The sequence below is a fragment of the Syngnathus scovelli genome, chromosome 11 (assembly GCF_024217435.2).
Source record: "Syngnathus scovelli strain Florida chromosome 11, RoL_Ssco_1.2, whole genome shotgun sequence".
Classification (NCBI taxonomy): Eukaryota; Metazoa; Chordata; class Actinopteri; order Syngnathiformes; family Syngnathidae; genus Syngnathus; species Syngnathus scovelli.
In genome coordinates this window covers 6,808,317-6,829,701 of record NC_090857.1, presented here as the reverse complement: position 1 = coordinate 6,829,701, position 21,385 = coordinate 6,808,317, and the positions used below count along the sequence as shown (strand labels likewise).

Genomic DNA, 21,385 nt, shown 5'->3' with positions numbered 1-21,385 from the left:
TCCCCTGAGTTAACCTTAACTTATCACCTGCATGGACTGGTGCTCTTTTACCATTGTTATTAGCTTTCCTTATCTGATCAAACTGATTATAAAAGGAGCTGTTAGTGCAACTGAGCGAGTATGAGATCAGACCGCCATTAGCGTTCGTCACCATGAATAAGTCAACAAGTCTCCGAGTGCGTCTTCCAGCATTGGTGTTAGTGTTGGAAGTGGTCATCCTGACTCTATATGCCGTCTTTGTCACTTACGATGACGACGCCAATGCCAAGATGCAAAACAATAAGACCGAGGCGATGGACAACAGCGTGTATCACGACTATCCTTTCTTCGCCGACGTCCAAATGATGATCTTCGTCGGCTTCGGCTGCCTGCTGGCCTTCTGCCGCTTCTACGGCTTCAGCGGAATGGTCTTCAACTTTCTTACGGCCACCTTTTCCATCCAGTGGGCGATCGTCATCCAAGGCTTCTTCCAGTTTTACCACGATGGCAAAATCCACCTGAGCGTCGTCAATCTTTTGTATGCAGAATTTGCATGCGCTGTGGTGCTCATCTCCTTTGGGGCCGTGCTTGGGAAGACCAGTCCGGTGCAGCTCCTGGTAATGGCTTTGCTGGAGATCCCCGTGTTTGCTGTGACAGAGTGGGCTGTATTGAAATACATCCGGATAAATGACGCCGGCGGCAGCATTCTTATTCACTTGTTTGCCTGCTACTTTGGTCTGGGTGTGACTTTTGTGCTGTACCGCCCGGCCCTCTGTAACGGCCACTCCAAAGAAGTCACCAGTTACCATTCTGACATCCTCTCAATCATGGGAACCTTGTTCCTCTGGGTGTTCTGGCCTTCCTTCAACTCTGCGCTCACGTTAAAAGGCGACGATCAACACCGAGCAATCCTGCACACTTTTATCGGTCTGAGCTCATCCACTCTCACGGCGTTCGCACTTTCCGCAGTGTTCAATAAGAGAGGCAAGCTCACAATGGCCGACATCCAGAACGTGACTTTGGCAGGTGGTGTGACAGTTGGAGCGTCAGTGGACATGATGATTTCTCCTTCAGCTGCCTACGCTTTGGGCATCATGGGCTGTGTCGCTTGTTTTTTTGGGTACAAGTACCTCAGCCCCTTTTTAGCACGAAACTTGAAGATCCAAGACCAGTGTGGCATTCACAATCTACACGGACTCACGGGCCTCATTTCATCCACGGCCGGAATCTGTGCCATCCTGCTAGCGACCGAGGAAACCTACGGACCCAGCATGTACCAGATCTTTTCCCACTGCGCTCCACCTGAGGGAGATCCAAAACTGCTGGAGCTTCAGATGCTGATCCCCGGGTTGAAGCCGGGCTTGGGGCGTACGGTACGAGAGCAGGCTCTCTACCAAGTGGCAGCGATCTTTTCCACCATTGCACTTTCTACTGTTGGTGGACTGCTGACCGGTTTGGTCTTGACACTGCCAGTCATGGCTTCCCCATCGGATGAAGACTGCTTTGATGATGAGGCGTTCTTTGATATGCCTCCAGATTTTAATGTACCGGAAAATTTCAAGAACTCTCTCACCTGCAATGAAGTTGGTGTCCATAAAAATAAATTAGCTCCATAAAGTCTGAGCAGACACGCCGATGTTTCCCTGCCATTGTTTATATATAAATATAATATGAGCCAACCAATGTGTAAACTTCTAAGAGGTGATTATATGTTGTCAATCATTATGACTGTTTTTTCTATTTATTAAATACATCTTTAAAAATAATAAAGGTGAAGACTCCTTTTTTGAAATGCAAACAATAACTGGTATTACTTCAACACAGGTCAACAAATACTATTTCGCTAATCAGTCTAGTTTATTTATTGAGTCCTTACAGTAAAACTAAGCAGTGCAAAGTACAAGTATGTGCACAGTTGGAAGGTTGCGTGGCTGATTTTATGCAGATATTTCACTTTCATCATCAGTACCCCATTTCTTTTGATGAAGCGCGACTGCTTATCATCTGCTTCCGGAAGGTAACACCACTGTGTGAGATAATAATGTACCCATTGGCACCTTATCTACAAATCAAAATTGAATCTTGAAAAACAGACTTGCATTGCCACCCACACTAAGTCATTGATTAGATTAGGAAGAACAATCAGTTATTTAATAAAAGCACAAAAACTAACCTAATTTAGGTCTGAATTTTGACCAGTGAATTTCCGACATGTAGTAATAGATCATTTTCAAGATTATTTCATATTCTTGTCGTGTGCAGTCCTTAAAAACACGCCGCATACGTAGGTGCATTAAAAAAGTTGTACCATCTCTAATACATTTCATACTTCTTACCGGATATTTCCAAGCCTCATTCCTCAAAAGAAAATTTGTGGCAATAATAGTCATCACTAATGTTAAACCAGATGATACACACGTCACAAACTTCCTTGTATTTACAGTGCAATATTTCAAATGATAATGAACTTAGATAGAAACACAACTATCAGCAGAAACTATGTTTTACAACCGTATTTACAATTTTACACGTAACAAGTATTTATGGCATGACATTGATAGTTGATACAGTATCATGATATTGTATAATACTGTATTTTTAGTGCCCAAATTCAATCCATAAATATGATGGTACACTGGTTAGCACAGCCACCTCAGAGGTGTAGGGTTCGAGTCTGACTGGAATGTGGACTGGGAGGAATAGAGCACACTTATTGATTAGATAACGATTTAGATCATCAGCTCTGACTTGAAAGATTATATAAATAACAGGGAGATCATGGGTCACCAATATTTAAACAACAGTCACATTGATTGATAACATACACCTATTAGAAGATTACGCTTTGAATGACTTTGACATCATATAAAAAAGATAACAGTGAAGCATCAGTGTGGCTGATCAGACTTTATGGAGCTAATTTATTTTATTGACATCAATGTTATTGCAGGTTAGAGAGTTCTTGATATCTTCCAGTCCATTAAAATCTGGAGGCATATGAAGGCATGCTTCTGTGCTGTACACCGTAAGCCCGGCTTCAACCAATCAAGGATCAGCATCTGAAACTCCAGCAGCTTTGGAGTTTCCTCAGGTGGAATGCGGTGGGAAAAGGTCTAGTACATGCTGGGTCCATAGGCTTCCTTGGTTGCTAGCAAGATGCCAGAGATTCCAGTCCGTGCAGATTCTGAATTCCGCACTGGTCCTGGATCTTCATACTTCATGCCAGAAAGGGCCTGAGAGACTTTTATTTAAAAAAAATAAACAAACAAGCGACACAACCCATGATGCCAAAGCGTAGGCGGCTGAAGGAGAAATCATCATGTCCACTGACGCTCCAACTGTCACACCACCTGCCAAAGTCACGTTCTGGATGTCGGCCAATGTGAGCTTGCATCTCTTATTGAACACTGCGGAAAGTGCGAACGCCATGACAGTGGATGAGCTCAGACTGATAAAAGTGTGCAAGATCGCTCGATGTTGATCGTCGCCTCTTAAGGTCAGCGCAGAGGTGAAGGAGGGCCAGAATACTGAGGGCCGGGCGGGACAGCACAAGCAGGCAAACAAGTGAATAAGAAAGCTGATTGACATTGGCGTCGTTGTCATAAGTGACAAAGATGGCATATAGAGTCAGGACCCCTTCCAACACTATCACCAATGCTGGCAGACGTACTGGAGACTTGTTGATCTGTTCACGGTGACGTGTGCTCACGGCGGTCTGATCTCATACCCGCTCATTTGCTACTAATAACTAATAGCTCCTTGTATATGTAATCAATTTTATCAGATAAGGGAAGATAATAACTATAAGCAGGTGACAGGTTAAGGTTAACAAAATATCAACTCGGGAATTGCCCTTTAATCCCTGGAGGAACATTTTCTCCTCTCCTGCTGTATCACAATAAAAAAGATAATTCTGTACACCAAAATACCAATTTTTAACACATTTATCTTACTTGTAGTCAATCAGTATTTATTTGTTCAGTATGTGTTTTGCACAAAAATTGTATTACTAGGTCACATAACGTGTTTGCCAAATTTATGCAACACAGCAGGGACTGAAAAGAGAGCTAAGAACATACAAAATCAAGCGTGAGCTAATATATATTTATGTATTTACCTATCTATGTTAAAATATTGGTTTGAATGTGGTTGATTATCCAAGATAAAATTGATGAGACTAAGAGTAATATGAATGATACAAAATAAGACAAATGGCGAATCAAGTGTTATAAAAATATGATCACTAAAAGATAAGCACAAGATAAAAGTTAACTTTAAAAAAGATGAAAACAATCTTTCAATTACATTTGAAAATAGAACGACACTAAAGACTAGGTCTAAAGGTAAGTTTTGAGTTTACGTTTAAACATATCATATCAACATATATGAACTTCACTATAGCCGTTTTAACCTCAAGGACATCAACCAATAAATGATCAACAGTGCCACCTTGTGGTTAAAAGTTGACAGTTCAACTTGCCACGGCTCTTCTCAAACACGATTAGCATAATATTGCTCAATGTCTGCGTTGTCGCCAGTTTTGGTGCGTTTGGTTTGCACAGAAGCATACACATCCGTCACGGTAGTATTTGAATGCGCGTTTTTTTTGTCTTTCTCTCCCAATGCATCTGAGTGAAACACGGCTGAGTATTCAACCTGAGGAGAACTGCAAGCAGACTTGTTCTTGGAGCTCTTTAGGTCCAGGTTGCTGTAACAGTCTGGATTTGGTGGCTAAAAAGAGAAAATAAAGAGGATCCCTATGTAATTGCTTCACTTAATTTCATTTTCAACTACATGGTGATGGTAATGTGCTAAATTCCTTTTCGTTGTTTTTGCAATAAAGTTGTATTAAAAAAAAAATAAACCTGCAAGTCAAGGCTTGGGCTCAGTGGTTCATGCAGAGATGACGAACTGACTGTCAAGTGTGAAGGATCGATTTCAGAAATTGCAGTTGCACCTGAGAACGAAATGTTGAAAGTCGACACAAATCCAGAATGCAAGAGGAAAATTCCCAAAATGACTTACTAGTTTGCATACAGTTGACGTTTCCATATATTGGATTATCACGCATCTGTTGGACACGCTGACTAAACAGCACATAAAAGAAATGTGATCGAGGGTTGCAGTTTTAGAAATACAAATATCCTATATTATTTGGATTAGGCAAAATTTAAATACCTTTGTTTTGAACAACGTTTTTTGTTCTCTAATGAAGCATACAGAGGAACAAATCAAATATTAGATGACCCAAATAGATTTGTTGATCTGTTTGAAAGGCAAATAAATTGATTACCTGAGCAACATAATTTTAAAACACAAAAAATAATATTGCAAGAAACTGACAGTATCAGTAATCCACTGATCACCCACAAGCAGTACCCATCTGGCAAAGGAGAGAACAGAAATGACTTGATTACACCTTCATTATATAATACATTATATGAGAAAAATTATTACGCGAATAAACATTTTACTTGTGGGATTATTCATTGGCTAATTTATTTCATAATTTTGCCAGTTTTTGTGTTGCGCTTTTATTGTTTCAAAAAAGAGCAAGAATGAGACAACAATGACCACACACAAACATGCGACACACTTTAAATAAGACAGGTTGAATAAAAGTTAACCATGCACCCTCCAACAATGCAATATACAACACTGTAAATTAACACACCAAAACGGAACATAGTAATCTTTGTAAAAGCAGAACTTTTGCAATATATCTTAGATCTGCGCTTAATGAATCGAGATTATGACATGAGTAATATCTATTTCAAGACTTACCACTTGTGAATGAGAAACAAGTACAGTTTGACATGTTGATGATTCTGTGATCACAAGCAGTTTATCTGCACTAACTAATTTCAATGATGACTTGCAAGCTGCGACTGTCTTCTGAGTAGGCACGCTAAGAAAAAAAAAAAAACTGTTAGACAGGATGTGAAGCTTTGGTAGAAAACCACAAGCTGAGAATAACACCATCTTGAAAAATAAAGATTGAGCATAAAATCTGTCTTAATTTACAACATCAACAAAGGTGCAAAAAAAAAAAAAAAAAGATGACTAAAGTATAACATTGGGTTTCGGCAGCATTTCAGACATTTGATAATTGATGCTAGCAAAGACTTGGGAGGTTATTCACCAGGATATACTTGGGTAGCAGGGTGTTAGTGGTTACACCTAACAGGTCTGAAATTGGTTTGACTCAAGGCCTAAACCTTCCTGTGTGGTTTCTGCATGTTCATGACCGAGCCATTCATCTGAGCCAAATAATTAATTAGCAATTAACAACATTCTGGGGTAGGCGTGTCAACATGCAAAATAATAATAATAATAAAATAAAAATAAATAAAAAAGAATAAATATTGAAAATCCGCTTGTGCCAAACCGCCAGGCAGTAAAATAATGTCTGACTCTGCCTCCAAGGATAGTCGATGGGCGGGTCTAAACTCTCTCCAGCCACGCCCCTTCCAAGCGCGTCTCTCTCTTCTGCAGAACGCTGATGTGTAACTAACTTCAATCTGCAAACCCGCTCCAAAAATGTTTACTTTCGGATCAAAAATGTTGCTGTTGCTCCTCCTGGCTTTCCCCTGCGGCTTGATATCTATGGGTAAGGTATTTTTAGACCGCATAATTTCTTTTGGTACAGTTAAAATGCGAATAAGACTGTCAAACATATCGACGTGGCATATTTTCTATGAGAATATGTGAAGCCAGTCGGCCGTGTGCATTCTAAACTTCTTTTCTTCAATATCTGAAACGATAAACTTCATGGATATTATTGATCGTCTACTAGTTTACAAGCGCTCATTCGGAATGAATGAATGAAAGTTATCGACGTCTGCTAGCGTTAAACGTGAGGATTTCCCACATGCGCGGACACGCACACTTGAATTTATTCGCCAGCAAGGACGCAGATGTTTTAAATTCATCTCCTTAAACTTGAAGTGTGTCGATGGAGCAACGTGCCTGATGGGACACGTCACCATAGGTGAAATACAATTTGGAGGGTTATCTGACGTCATAGGTCAAGCTGCCCTACTCTGCTGCAGTGTAAATTTGTCCAAATATTGTTTTTATAAAGTGAATAAAATATAAAAAAAATGTAATTTCCATTGTGACTTCCAGTACTTATCCTCAATTTTTTTATTTTTACAATATGAATAACCTCCAGATTTGAATTAGTGATTATTAATTAGTGATTATTAATTAGTGATTATCGTGTATGCATCTATGGAAAAACATTTTTGTAGTATGCACAAAGTAGCTGCAAATGTTTACAAGAACTAAGCATACATTGTCTCCATTACCTTAAGATGAATACTATTTTGCAGGTGACTAGCGAGTGTGTGCATCTAATCGAACTGCTCTGTTGCAAAATTAAATCACTATATGTACAAAATTATGAGAATAAAAATATAAAATGTCTTTACTGTTGTGCAGGGAGGGTGTCTGCCAACACTGAATCTTCTGAGGACATTGACCCAGATGCATCTGTTGATGAGGAAGAAGAAGATGACGAAGAAGAGATGCCGGTGGAGGAAGATCAGATCCAAAGCTCTGTATGTAAAAAAAAAAAAAACGGAGAGGTATTATTTTTCAACGCAACTCTAATAACACAATTGTATGTCAGGAAGGAGATGACGACGATGACTCTGACGGTGATGAGAAATTGTTAACATCTCACACTGATGCCGACACAACCATCGTCTTTACGACAGGAGAAGGTGAGCCGGTTTTTCCTTTGGTTCAGCATTGCACTCTAATACTCATCTCCTTATGTAAATAAATCCTTTAGAGTTTCCTGCCAATGAGATTGTGAGATTCCTAGTGGGTTTCACCAACAAGGGCAGTCAGGATTTCACCGTTGAGTCCTTGGAGGCTTCTTTCCGTTATCCCCAGGACTTCCAATTCTACATTCAGAATGTAAGTCAGATCAGTAATTAGTGATATTTTTTTCAGAATGACCACCTCGTATCCTAATGGGTTTTATTTGATTGCGTAGTTCACAGCTTTGCCTCTGAGTACGGTGGTTCCACCGGGCGCGCAGGCCTCCTTCGAATATTCTTTCATCCCAGCTCAGCCCATGGCTGGTCGTCCATTCGGTCTTGTTATCCTCCTCAACTATCACGACACTCAGGTGAGCCAGTACAGTATTTGTCATTATGTCATTTTTTTTGCACTGACGACCACGTCATCACAAAAAAATTGATGAAATCGCTATCATTTGTTCATACGGAATGTTTGTGATTGTTCTTCAGGGCTCAGTCTTTCAGACCGCCATTTACAACCAGACTGTCACCATCGTTGAGAAAGAAGAAGGACTGGATGGTGAAACGTAAGGCATTCCTCTTTTGTTCTTTTTTTCATAGATATTTGAATTTGAAAAGAAATAATGCTCCCATTCCATCAAGTCTTATTTCACAACTAATGCCCACAGAGCCAGCTTGCATTTCCCTAAAGTGTTGTCCTACCAAACTGTTAAAGGAGGTGTGAAATTGGAGTTGTCAGATTTTTAGTGCTAGAAGCTCATCCGCTTGTGATGCCACCCACCGTTCATAAAATGTTATGTATCTTAAGAAACATTTCCCAGACTTAGGCTAATGACTTATGTTCTTTTGCAGAGTGTTTATGTACATCTTCCTCAGCGGGCTAGTGGTGCTGATGCTCTTTGCGATGTACCAGGTTCTGGAATCACGGACGGTAAGTATTTTTAAATCAATTCTACCATTTGAATTCAGAAGTTCTACTGTTGGATTTTTTTCCTTATATGAGGAAGGTTGTGAATTTTGTTTTTCAGAAAAAGAGAATCTCAGTCAAGTTCGAGAAGGGCACTGGTGGGAAGAACGATGTGGACATCAGCTGGATTCCTCAGGAGACTCTCAATGCCATGAGTAAGTTCTTTTTTTTAATTTTTCTCCAACTATAATGTAATTGAGGAAATTTGATCCTAATTTCTGCTTTCTATCTCTCAGACAAAGCTTCTCCAAAAAACTCACCACGGAAACGAACCAAGCGGGCAGCCGGAGCGGATCAATAAAGCTGTTGCCTCTCCTTCAGTCAACATAAAGTCCACGAGGATTTCGAAGCTCATTTCCTCGCACATGTCTGATGCGTGATGGATGACAGTGTTTGGACTTGTTTCAATTTCTGCTCTGATGCTCTTAGAGTTGACATCTTGACACTATCTGTACTGATTGTTCATTTTAAGGTTTTATTTTTTTTTTGTAACTATGAATGTTTCTGTGTGACAGGAAATGGGTATGGCTGAAAGCATCTCAGCATCTGAATGTGATACAGTTATCAGCCTTATCTGTCCGTGCCATTTCATAGGACCCTCAAAAAAGCCATTTAAATTAGAATCTTTATAGTCAGTGTGCAACAATGCAATGCAATTGTGATTTTTAAAAAAACAACACTACATTGTGTCCTTGAAGTGACATTTCAAAGATAGCGGAGTGATGGCAGCTGCAATTCGAACAAAAAAAGGTTTTTCTACAGGTCGTTGGATGCTTCCGAAATGTGTCTTGAAGGGGTTACAGACTTTGTTGAAAGACTTTTTGGAGAAAAATAAATTTTACCAAAAAAAAAAGATGTTTTTGTTTTGTGGCATACAGGTTTAGCAAGTCTTTTGATCTTTTATTTACACATCCTGCATGGAGATGAGCTGATAAAAAGATGAAGCAGCGTGATTAATGTGTGATGTATCAAGGTTGCAGGAGGGAGAGATGGAGGAGGCAAGGATGGAGGAGGGAGGGGGCTGCCCGGTTCCGAAAGGGGGGCGGTTAGCTCATTTTCCATCGGAGGGGAGAGACAACGTCATCCACCGGAGCAGGGAAGGGCTTTGTGCACACACCCACCGATTGTTTCCTTTTTTTTTTTTTTTTTTACACCCTTGTACTGAAACACGACTCGTGTCAAAATATGAGCAGCTAATTTTCCCAGCACCTTCTTTTTGTTACTCCTGGTTCCTCTAATCCGATTAACGATCGCATCACGGAGCGTGAAATGGGATGACATGGAATTGTTCACGTCGACCAAGATCGGAGAGATCCTCGGCTTTGCCTTAGGTAAGACATCTCCGTGCTGTCTTATTTTTATTTTTTTTATACATCTTCCTGCGTGCAGCCATAAGTGTGACATCACTGCTGTACACGCCTGACGGTAACGTTACATGAGACATGTGGTCGATGGAGCACACGCAGAGATTAAAAAAACGCAAGCAGGCGCAGTAAGTTTTTTTTTTTTAAATGCCCGTTACCAAATGCTTCTTTTTACTTGGTCCTTCCAAAATGTCCTACATTTCGAGGGGGGTGAGTGAAGTTCAAATGATGTTGAACAAGAGATTTGATTCAATTAAACCCGAGATTTATTTATGTATGAGATCTTCAGAAGTGTCAAGTGGAGATGTGGGACACATTTGGAAAGAATTATAATCTCAGTCAAAAAATTTTTTGTGAAACATTATCAAGCGTCAAGGACTGTAACAACTGTTTTAATGGACAGCACATAGTGGTGGACACATCTGCCTCACAATTTAGAGGTTATGGGTTTGAATCTCGTCCAATATCCTCATCGAGATTGATTCGATTGCGCTCTCTGTGTCACCTACATGTGTATTTCAGTGATCCTTTCCATCTCCATGCTGGTGGATTCATCAGATGTGAATTGTGAGAACGTTTACAAGGACTTCTCTGATTGTGTCCTGGAGCTGGGGGAGAGCATGGACAACTATCAGGAAAACGTGACCAGCGAAAGCGGAGTGGCGGCTGTGTGCAGGTGACACAAGATGAAACATGAAAATAGATCAAATGTGAATACAATTTCGAAGGTGTACAACTGCTGCACCGTATCGATTTTTGTCTGCTTCTTTTTTTAGCTTTTGGGCCGGGGGGGAAATTTTGCAACGCAGTGCACTGTGATCTATAACCGCTATTATAAAGAGCATTTTTAAATGACAACTGTTTGTAAAAGGGGAGTTCTTCAGTGTCAGATTTCATTAGATGGAGAGTGTATAGAGTTCATTTCTATCAGTAAGATCCATGACAGAGCAGAATAATGCAAATGCAAGGAAAGCTCGGCATCTCCTGACAAAAGCAAAGAGCGCAGTCCATCATCCGGGAGGAGGAAGACATCCAGTATGGTGCTGAGACACTGAGCCACTCATCTAAATAATTTATGACTCTGCTGGAGTGGTAATGAAATTCCAGGGACTGTTTTGTCATTGTTATTGCACTCCACCACCGGCTTAGACGGCGATTTACACATGAGCTTTCTGTTGAGGAATTTACTCTCGCAATATCATCTGTGATATTGTTTCTCGCTGGGAAGCGGTTACCATGGTAGTTAAAGCTTAATTTGACTTACCGCGAGCCGCCGTATCCATCGCCGTGATGGATTATTGGGAAGTAACTGAATCAGCGACAGCCAGCAGGGATGAATTGTGGATAATAAGGTAGATGATTGGCGGTGCTGATCTGATGATGCTTTGTTTGCTGCAGCCACTGGGAAGCTTTCCACACGTGTGCCCTGACGGCGCTGTCTGACTGCCAGCAGGAAGTCAGTTCCATCTGGGAGACTCTGAGGCAGGACTCCCGAAAGATGCGTTTCCAGGGAAGCTTGTTTGATCTGTGTAGCCCCAGCTCGAGTTCGAGCATGAGGTCACCTGTAGCGGCGTTGACCCTGCCGCTAACGGCCATGTTGCTCACCACCGGGCCCAGATGGTCCTTCATGTAAAGGCGGGCGCTGACGAGGAGGAGGAAGGAGATGGGAAGAGTGAGGCCACAGTTTCTATCGGGCTCAGTCCTCGCGAGCACAACCTAAAGCCAAGGAATGCGACAATGATTATCGTGACCTTAGTATCTTCAGTTATAGTCAAACTCATCTTGGAAATGAAATTGTCAAAATGATGTAGTGGTCACACCAATGAAGTGACTTTTAAATCAAAGCACCATGTACTTTTAGATGAAGAGTTTAATATTCAGCAAACGTTTCCTCTCGTTCTGTACGCTCAATATTGCCAACAATTAGCTTGTTGCTTAGCTTTGTGCGTTACGTTTGCTGTCGGATGCTGGCCATGCATTTTATACCTGGAGATAGAAACGCTGAAGGGATTTGCTATCGCTACCAACTTCTTTGTGCTAAGCTAAGCTAACCTAACCGTATTTACAATATATTGTAACATCATTTAGTGCAAAGCTATGATCGCTTAATGAAACTCGCATGTTTTTTTTACGAGTGCTCATTCTCACCGTGTGTATTAGCAGCATTTTTTAAATCAGATTTTAATTTTCATGAAGTTGAAAATACTTCAGGAGGATGATTACCCTTAATTATTATTGGCCTGTCAAATATTAGGAGTTCTTCTAATGCTATCATACAATTCAGTTTCTTTATCAAAGTAATATTTCAATGCCCTCCAGGGACATGTTAAAGTTGAAATAAAGATTCAGAGAATTTTTGCCAGGAAAGGAACATTCTAACAATGTTGAAATAAATAGCAAGCAAAAGTAGTTTGGCCATGACAATCAAGCTTTTTACAAAAGCCTTTTTCGCAGCACATCTGTTGTGAGTGAAGTTCCATAGATCCTTCTGACATGCCAAAAAGTGTCATTTTTACACATTGTTTTGAACTGTATTTGCTCACCAAATGTTTACATAGCCAAGTCAGATTTGTGATATTGTCAAAGCAATAGAAGCTGCTTTTGTAATCTAACAGTATTTTCAAAATACAATTTTTAATATAAAAAGTGATTTCATAGTACTTTCAAAAAATTAGGTACAAAATTTATGGTAGGACCAAAACAATACAAAATCTTAGCTTCTCCATTGAAATGTTTGACACACTGACTCATCTACATTACATGTATTTTTTTTCACATACTGTAAATTTAATTATAGAGTGGTGTGATATTTATTGTCATGATCAGTGTTTCAGTTTGGCTCACCTCGGCCCAAACTATTTGACCCTTCTGGTCAATAAACTGCCACAGGCATTGTTTTAATTAGGACATTTGCATTTATAGATCCACTGACACTAACAAATAGTCTCATAAATCTACTAGTAATGAGAAGCGCTATTTATTTCTAATGTCAACATGTTCTGTGTTCCAACAGTTGATCTCTTTTTCCTGTTACCTCTCTCGTCGTATATTTGCATGATGACCATTTTGTGACGGTCCTTCAGATCATTAGGGGGTGTGATGATTTGATCGCAGATAAACGTATACTAATGAGTGCATGAAGATATACGACTAACTCCAAAGCACATCAGCTGCCTTTCTCACATCCGTCACCCATCTTGCACCCTCCCTTCTCCTCAATCGGCATGCTCCTTCTGGTTGTTTCTATTTATTCTCTAAGGTTGCGCAGGTGCTAGCATGATGTCATCCATTGTGTGTATGCAGTAATGGGAAATCCAATTGTCCTCAAGCATGAGCAATATATAAGGTCACTTTCACAAAATCTCTCCGTGTGTATTTCAAGAGCGCATGATCATTTTTATCATAACAATGATGTGATTAGAATTTAGGGTAAAACTCTGAATGTAAAGTTCAATGTTTGTTTTGGTTTGCTGCTAGAAAGGCACACTACTGTTTAGGATACAAGCAATATATGGCGGTCATGCGTTTGTAATAAAGCACCAGCGTTGTAAAACATACGGCTCAAGTCTGTGATGTCTTCAGAGGAATAAAGATGGAAAGCAAAAAGGAAGGGTTGAATCAATATGATGGAAATGGGTCAGATAAAGTTTTTTCTATATGACCCATTTAGAACAGAGTTTCTGTTTTCAGTCTTCCCTCCAGCAAAGCGTTGGTAATGAGGACCCTAACAAGCAGGTTTGCATCCATCCGTGCGTTCCCATCTGCTACTTTCCACCTGGACGTTTTCAGCGGTGAGGCAGTGGGGGAAGAAAATGAAGGATCATGGCCTAAGGTAAAATCTCGTCAGAGAAGCGAAAGCACGCTGGCACTCTGCCAGTCAGTGAAGACCACCGTTTGGGCATCTGATGCATATACATCGAATATCTTCCACCATTTCCTGATTCAGAATCACTCTCTTTCAACCACTGTGAATCGGTAGTGTTTTATTAAAAAAGCAGACTTTTTTTTATGTCAATAACAGGTCCATATCGCAGCTTCTTTGTATTCAAATAACACATAAACTAGAGTTCAAATACTGGGTGGTATTGGATGATTATTTTTTTTTTTGGGTGCGGCGGGGTTAATGTTGAGGCTGACTGTAAGAGAGTATTTAGGGCAATAGTGTACCAAGTTGTCAACAACTCCTCATCCGAATCCAGCTGGACACTTATGCATCGCTCATAAAATAACTTTCTTGGAATAGCATCACCACTTTGTCAAATCATCACAATTTAGTTGTAATATAAAATCACAGCTTTAATTATAGAAGGATTAATGTAAAGCTGTATCGTCAAGCGAGTTAACGTAGAGGAACTTCAAAATTTATTAAGCTAGTGTTTTAAAAAAAAAAGATTGTACTAAAACTGCTCCAGAACTATTTGCGTCGCACAATCAAATAGTATTTTTGCAGCTCGTCAAAGACTTGTCTGGAACAGAGACATTGTGCTGTCATGACACAGCTGAAAGCAGACAAAAACCTCCCAAAGAGGCCCTCATGTTGTCTAAATATATTATGACAAGGGAAGACGAAAACAAACACTTGCTGTGTAAAATGCTAAAAATATTTGGTTAAAAATAAAAAAATACTAGCCCAATTTGACCTTGACCACAGGGAGTAAAGTTCATTCTGAACGGGGACACCTTATTCACACATTTGATTTCAATTACACACTACTTTTTATTTTAAAAAATTAAATAAAATAGTAACTGCTACTGTTTTTGGTTTTGTTTTATGTGAGGATTGCTCCAATGTTTGTTTCCAACTCAAACTAGGTTGCAGTCATGCGAAGACATTTGACTAACAGATTACACTTCCCCCCGTCTGAGAACAAATATATTTAACCAGAAAAAACGAGAACCAAGAAATCTAATGCAGCAGTTCACACGAGTTCATAGAGAAGATGCAGAGAAAAATTGTCCATAGCTGAATGAAAAGTCAATAATAAATAGGCCATCTGATGAGGAGCTTATATATACAGTCTGATCTATGTGCCACATTTGCTTTCTTCAAGCAGTTCGTTCAAGATGTCTCAAACTGTCCATTTTCAGCAAAGTGCCAAGAAAAAAAAAATGAATTCAAAGGTTAGACTTGGGTCCAGAATTGACTGGAATGGCTCTGAGCTCAGTCCGCATGCACAAGTACTCTCCGATGACTGCCATCAATGCCATGCAGGCCAAGTTGACAAGCCACCAGGACAAGGAGGAGGGAAAGCGAGAGTTATAGATCCAACAGATGATCAAATGAAAGAAGTGCACCGTGACGGTGAAGTCCAGGCACTGCTTCCCTCGGCGGATGAAGAACCACAAGCCCAGAGCGCTGCGGCAAAGATACCTTCATTATTAATTCACACTGAACACATAAAAACACACTGAGCGCCACATGTATTCTTTATATAAAAGTACGGTCCACAAATACAGGGACGAGGACATTATTTTTATCTCCAAGCCTCACCAGGTAAGAGAGTTCAAAGCGAACGCCATCATTGACAGCCTGCCCAATATCGGTGCAAAACCAAGGATCTGACAAAAATAAAACAACAGTGTCACCGGGCGTACGAATTTCAACACGGTTCAGATTTAAAACAGGTTAAACGAAGCCCACTCACTTCATAGCTAAAGATTTGGTCCAGTGAAGCACGTGCCGGCACCAGGCTGTCCACACCCGCCAACCACAAGCCGAGAAAGCTGTAGTAGATGCACTGCATCAAGATGATTTGAAGCACAATGAGAACAGGGTCCCAGATGTAGCTTCGGAAGTGGCTGCCCATTGTGGACTCAAAGTGCACGTCCAAAGGAAGCTTTTAGCTGGCCGGGCTGTTAGCAGACATGGTGCTTCGATTGCAAAATCTGAAGAAGAAAAAGAAGATATCTCAAATAGAAGTCCTCATTCCTTCAACCCGTAGTAACATTTAACAGACTTGATAAGAACTGCTAGCTGTCTTTTTGGCTCTAAAACAGCTTGATGTTCTTAGGTATAAAGTACGTAATTCATTTAAACCTTGTTAAATATTATTATTACTATTCTTATCTCAAACAAGTCGTAATACAAGTGGTGCACATCTGCCTCACAGTCCAGGCGTTTAGAGTTTGAATCTTCGCTCCAAACTGATTCCCCTGGATTGCATATGTGATAGAGAGGCGACGAGCAATTAGATTAGTAGCGCGCTCATTGTTTTCCCAACAATTTTGAGCTTGTGATACCGGTTAGGATTAACGACAAATCAAATGCTGAAAGGGATGGTCAGAGGTTCGAAATAAATTAGCCGAAGACACACTAACTAAATCGCAATAAAATGCAATACAACACAATAAAATGCGACTGCGTGCCTTTCAGTTCAAGCTAATTGAGCAGATACGTTCCACTCTGGTTTAGCCATACAACAATATAAGTTAGAGTGGCTATTCAATACGAGAAAAAAACGGAATCTCTCAACCAAAAAAAAGAGTGATAAAACGGAACAGACCTAGTCACTGAATGTGTAAAGATGTTTAACTATATTAATTTAAGGACTTTTTAACGCCCCTTCATTAGCTTGCTAAGATGCAGGCCTGCGTTCCAACGAGACAAGTCCAAAACACAAGCAAGTCACAACATTGAACCGGAAATGTTTTTGAACCGGAAGAAACATTTTGCGCTTTAGTACGACCTTTCAGAATAAAACATTTTTTTCAGGGAAATTAATTTATCAAGTTATTTCTCTATCGTTTTTTTTTTTTTTTTGTCACAGTTAATCAGTCGGATAAATAGTTTTTGTATTTGTAAGTATTTGTTATTGTATTTATCTGGCCATTTTGTGATATGTTGTATGCAATTTGTCTTTTCAAATGTTGGGCAGATAACTTCATAAACATAAGGGTGTGTATGAGACAGTTCATTAAACTAATCCAGGGGATTGATACCGGTTTTTCCACTGGAAAACATTCTGACATGTTAAAGCAGGTTCTGCATAGTTCTCCAGTGACATCTCACACGCATAACTATCAGGAGTTATATCTACCCAAACATCTGGACTAAATCAATTCTGGTGAATATTGTTAAGGTAAGACTTTATACATAATACAATACAATTAGGTTTTGGTTTTACACACAACCTAAATGCAAAATCTTGCTAATTGTAATGGGTCCACCAGAACAGTAATTGGCAGTAAATATCATGTCAGGATATATTATTATTATTATTTAGTATTGCTCAATTCTCTAAGTATAATAAAATCGTCCACATAAAGAGATTTATAATTCATAAGGTCAATGAATGAATTGATGCATGGAGCCTACTGGGAATGATAAGTTCCCCATGAGAACAGGTAAAATGTATGTCAAATTGGTAATATATTAAAATTACAAGCTAACCTCCTCATCAAGCCTTATGTTTTTTTTCTTTGACTCTGCAGAGAGTAAAGTGTCAAAGTTCTTTAGGAGCACATTAACCCTTCGGTGATTTCCAGGATGTGATTGTTAACTCATTCAGGCTCTATTGAAAGCAGTTCGGAGACATCACAGGATTGTTTCTTGTTTCTCCTCTTATGTCCATTTCCAGGACAGACTTAGCATGATTTGGACTCAAGTGCGAGTGGCAGTATACCGGCATCTCATAGGAAAGTCACTGACTCCAAATGTTGGTCTACACAGAAAACATTGCTGTTTGCACCGAGCTGCAGGTAAGAAACAGTGCATGCAGTACAAATATTTGTGTTGGAGCATAGTTTTAATATTGATAATTGCTCAAGAACGTGTTCAAGTCTCACATTAAACTTATTTTCAGCTCAGCATGTTCTTGATTTTCTTGTTCGGACTGCCTGTAACAACAAGTGTCATGTTGATGAGTGGACTGTTTAGCGTTGGTGTATAGACGCTGCTTCCCCTACTATGGGATTCACAAATTGCCAATACCAAAGGTTCTGTCTATTTGTTTAATTTCTAGTGAAATCAACTCTTACTTTTGAAATATGTAGAGATCCTCTCCGTGATGGTCACAATAGTCAGTCAGAAACCTCACCATGTTAATGCAAACAAGTTGTTGGACTCAGCTTGACTTCAAGGTGAATGTTAATGATTAGGCAGCAACTGGCGTAACCCGCCTCTTGTCCGTTTCCAGTTAGAAATACTGAAACTGATTATTCCTGTACCTTTTATTGCTGTGAATTAATTTTTAATAAAATATTTCTTGAGCTTATAATAATCATAATAACAACTTAAATGAATTGTAATTATTTAAGGATACTGCTAGCTAATCTGCATAGCCATAATAGTCATCAGTCAACATTAGAGTTCGCCCCAAGAGTAGCATGTACAGGCAGAACAAAAAGGGGCCAAGTAGTGACCCTTGAGGGACCCCATATGTCATGGCCATAGAATCAGATTCAAAACTTCCAATGGCTTCAAAATAACTAATTTCCTCCACGTAGGACCTGACCTTACACACTTGTCTCCACCAGCGATGCGACGGATCAGTACCGGTCCAGCTCCTGTGTTGACAGCTGCTCCAGCCCGTGGCCTGGTAGATGATCCACTCAGCATAAAGGCATCTTTTCTGCCACCATACCATCCGGTGACATTGTGCGCACAAATGCGCAGTGAGGATGGTGACCTGTGGGAGGCTTTTGGCCACTATAACACAAGTGCAGATGGCACTGTCAACCGTGAGTCATGTCGAACACAGACTGTTAATTGATAATATGTTGTGTTTGGGTAAAATGTATTATTTTTAACATGATTGGCACAATTTTAGTTTCTTAGAATAAAAGCATAGTGAGCTGCAGTTGTTTTTAATAATTATTTATTATGGCTAAAATGAAAATTCTACTCACACATTTGATGTAGCTGCTTGTGATCTTTTTCTGTCCTTCTTGTGCCTTCAACAGTGGCTAGGGATCATTCTGTGGGTGGTTCATATTTGGGACGTGAGCCAATGGGTCTCTTCTGGGCCCTGCAGCCAGCACCTGGGGAAAGGGAAGGTTTAAGGCAAGTGGAAAAAAAAATCTCCATTGAAGTTGTCTTGTTTTGAGTTGTTTGAGTGCTTCTTGTAGTGCCACAACCTCCTTTCATTATAATTCATATTCAGCATAGATGCCCGTTGTTTCTCTGGTGATTTTTCATACAAATTTTAATACAAATACGGTTGTGCCTTGAGATATTGAGTTATTTGACCACTCTTGCAACCCAAAACAATGAATGGAAAATGCAATTAATCCCTTCCAGTCACTACCAAAAAACATCAATCAGGCAGACACAAACATTATTGGTTTTTTTTTTGCAAAGGCTGCGCAAGAAAAATGTCGAGATTCCCCACATTGTGGACATTTCCTTGCTGGAAGGTCACGTGACTCCCAGAGAGCGAGCGAGCGCTGAGCTGGCTGTTGCAACCACCGAGCGCTGGTACATGGCACCAGGTGTTCAAAGAATAGACATCCGCCAAAATGGAGTGGTGGGAACATTATTCTTACCACCAGGTGAGCGCAAATGTGACTCTTTTCATCACCGTTTATCTGACCTAGTTTCACATTCTCTGCAGGCCCAGGCCGGTTTCCTGCCATGGTGGACTTGTGGGGTATGGGTGGAGGACTAGTAGAGTACCGCTCATGCCTATTTGCATCCAGGGGCTTTGCCAGCTTCACCGTCGCCTTCATGGAACACAAAGATCTGACTGTCCAACTGAATGTTAACTCTGCGGATGCATATATGAAGGCAAGAAGTGACGCCATGGGTTCAAAGTGTGAGAAAGGCTCCGTCAAGACCTTTCATCGCACGGCAGGTTACTATGACTGACATGAAGTGATCAAAGCTGTCTAATATTTTCCTCCCCCCACCCCCTTTTGTTCAGAAAGCTTTTAATATTCTTCAGGATCATCCTCAGATCCACGGCGATCGAATTGGTGTCATTGGTCTCTCGTATGGAGTCTACCTAGCCCTCCGATTGGCCACTCGCTCTGAAGTAAATGTATGTCGCGCAGTTATGGATCTCTTAAAGTGCAAAGTCAAACATTTACACATATCAAATCGTTCTCATGTTTTGTGCGGTGTGGTACCTCCGCCACAATCGGTATTCTTTAACTATATTCATCATGATGCAATGTTGGCAGTGAGAAACCAGATTGTTGCTTGCCTGATATTGAAAAACTTCAATTTGTTTTCCAGCCATCCTGTTTGGTTTGTATAAACGGCCCAGCAGGAAGTAATGTGGAGATTACACGAACCTTTTGCAAGCCTAAAGTATCCGCAAGGTATTTGACAGTCCGAGTTTAAAGTTAAGGTCATTGTTGCTGATTGGGGTTGGGAAACAAATTTTCATATTATGAAATTGCTCAAACACAGCTGAACCTTTCCAGGTGATGTGAAGTTTTCTTTTCAATCTTGATTTTCAGTGACCAGCGGTTTTGGCCACGGGATGATGCAGGCTATCTTAGCTTTAAGGACATGTCTTTACCCAAAAACTACTCTCCTGGAACCGTAGTGGAGGTGATATGAAGATCATCTTGGCAACAACGAAAAAATAGGAGAAAAAAAAAAACGCTTGAAATCTATCTCATCCTTGCAGTTAGGGAACCTGGCCTGTCCAATGATGTACATTTTAGGTGAAGATGACCAAAATTGTCCAAGTATTGAGAATTCAAACATGGTACATATATATATTAATTTATCTCATCACGGTAGATTTTGCTGCACATTTAAAGCTAACGCAGCTCAGTTTATGTGCTTTTCAGATTGAACATGTCCTGACAGCATCCGGTAAATCCCATCTGTATACCTGTTTGTCATATCCCGGTGCCGGCCACCTGATTGAACCACCTTACTCACCGAATGCACGGATATCTGCATGGAGAATCAAACCAGAAAAAAGTGAGATCACCAAATTGCGATTTGGTTTCCTGTGTTTCTTGTGAAACGTGCATATCTGACCTCTGCCCTCTTGTGCTTCTCCTGCAGTCCTCGCTTTGTGGGGGGGTCACACTGCACCACACGCTGCTGCACAGGAAGATTCTTGGAAGAAAATCCTGAATTTTTTGGACGAAAATCTGAGAGCGTGAACTTTATTTCCATTTGATGTTAATGAAATTAAATGCAAAGATAGATTTTCCACACAAGCTCACAGATTCACCGCTAGGGAGAGGTGTTCAGTCGTGATGACAATAAACAAATCTCTAATGACGATGTATAGTACAAGTAGGAAGAATGACCCAGACTAGAAAAAAAAAACGGCATTTATTTTATCTTACGTGTTTATTAAATCTCTATCATGCATCCATCCATTTTCTTTACCATTACT

General features: G+C 40.2%; 4 protein-coding genes and 1 pseudogene across 10 annotated transcripts; 4 read left to right on the top strand and 1 right to left on the bottom strand.

Annotated features, from left to right (window-relative positions):
• Window positions 1-137: 137 nt before the first annotated feature.
• On the top strand, window positions 138-1,702 carry LOC125977013 (ammonium transporter Rh type B pseudogene; annotated as a pseudogene).
• A 4,739-nt stretch (window positions 1,703-6,441) lies between these two features.
• On the top strand, window positions 6,442-9,395 carry LOC125977014 (translocon-associated protein subunit alpha). Its single transcript, XM_049733116.2, has 9 exons — window positions 6,442-6,589; window positions 7,423-7,541; window positions 7,613-7,706; window positions 7,778-7,905; window positions 7,985-8,119; window positions 8,241-8,317; window positions 8,604-8,682; window positions 8,780-8,873; window positions 8,955-9,395. The coding sequence occupies exons 1-9, from the start codon at window positions 6,520-6,522 to the stop codon at window positions 9,017-9,019; spliced, it is 861 nt and encodes a 286-aa protein (XP_049589073.1). The 5' UTR covers window positions 6,442-6,519; the 3' UTR covers window positions 9,020-9,395.
• Window positions 9,192-16,728, bottom strand: sys1 (SYS1 golgi trafficking protein). 2 transcript variants are annotated; one of them, XM_049733117.2, is made up of 4 exons: window positions 16,586-16,728; window positions 15,728-15,968; window positions 15,574-15,641; window positions 9,192-15,438 (listed from the first exon to the last, which is right to left on the bottom strand). In XM_049733117.2, the coding sequence occupies exons 2-4, from the start codon at window positions 15,887-15,889 to the stop codon at window positions 15,198-15,200; spliced, it is 471 nt and encodes a 156-aa protein (XP_049589074.1). In that variant the 5' UTR covers window positions 15,890-15,968; window positions 16,586-16,728; the 3' UTR covers window positions 9,192-15,197. The 2 variants fall into 2 exon arrangements, with proteins under 2 accessions (XP_049589074.1, XP_049589075.1); XM_049733118.2 differs by having other exon boundaries at window positions 9,192-11,798.
• LOC125977016 (neuritin) lies at window positions 9,900-13,637 on the top strand. The gene is made up of 3 exons (XM_049733119.1): window positions 9,900-10,049; window positions 10,605-10,758; window positions 11,481-13,637. Exons 1-3 carry the CDS (start codon window positions 9,998-10,000, stop codon window positions 11,713-11,715), a joined length of 441 nt encoding a protein of 146 aa, XP_049589076.1. The 5' UTR covers window positions 9,900-9,997; the 3' UTR covers window positions 11,716-13,637.
• A 265-nt stretch (window positions 16,729-16,993) lies between the features above and the next one.
• Window positions 16,994-21,366, top strand: LOC125976910 (peroxisomal succinyl-coenzyme A thioesterase-like). Of its 6 annotated transcripts, none has more exons than XM_049732911.1 (12): window positions 16,994-17,161; window positions 17,660-17,780; window positions 18,558-18,761; window positions 18,984-19,083; window positions 19,381-19,571; window positions 19,634-19,806; window positions 19,943-20,059; window positions 20,257-20,342; window positions 20,484-20,577; window positions 20,657-20,737; window positions 20,823-20,958; window positions 21,046-21,366. In XM_049732911.1, the coding sequence occupies exons 2-12, from the start codon at window positions 17,672-17,674 to the stop codon at window positions 21,144-21,146; spliced, it is 1,392 nt and encodes a 463-aa protein (XP_049588868.1). In that variant the 5' UTR covers window positions 16,994-17,161; window positions 17,660-17,671; the 3' UTR covers window positions 21,147-21,366. The 6 variants fall into 6 exon arrangements, with proteins under 6 accessions (XP_049588868.1, XP_049588865.1, XP_049588870.1 ...); XM_049732908.1 differs by having other exon boundaries at window positions 18,528-18,761; XM_049732910.2 differs by having other exon boundaries at window positions 17,007-17,161; window positions 17,665-17,780; window positions 18,528-18,761.
• Window positions 21,367-21,385: the final 19 nt, after the last annotated feature.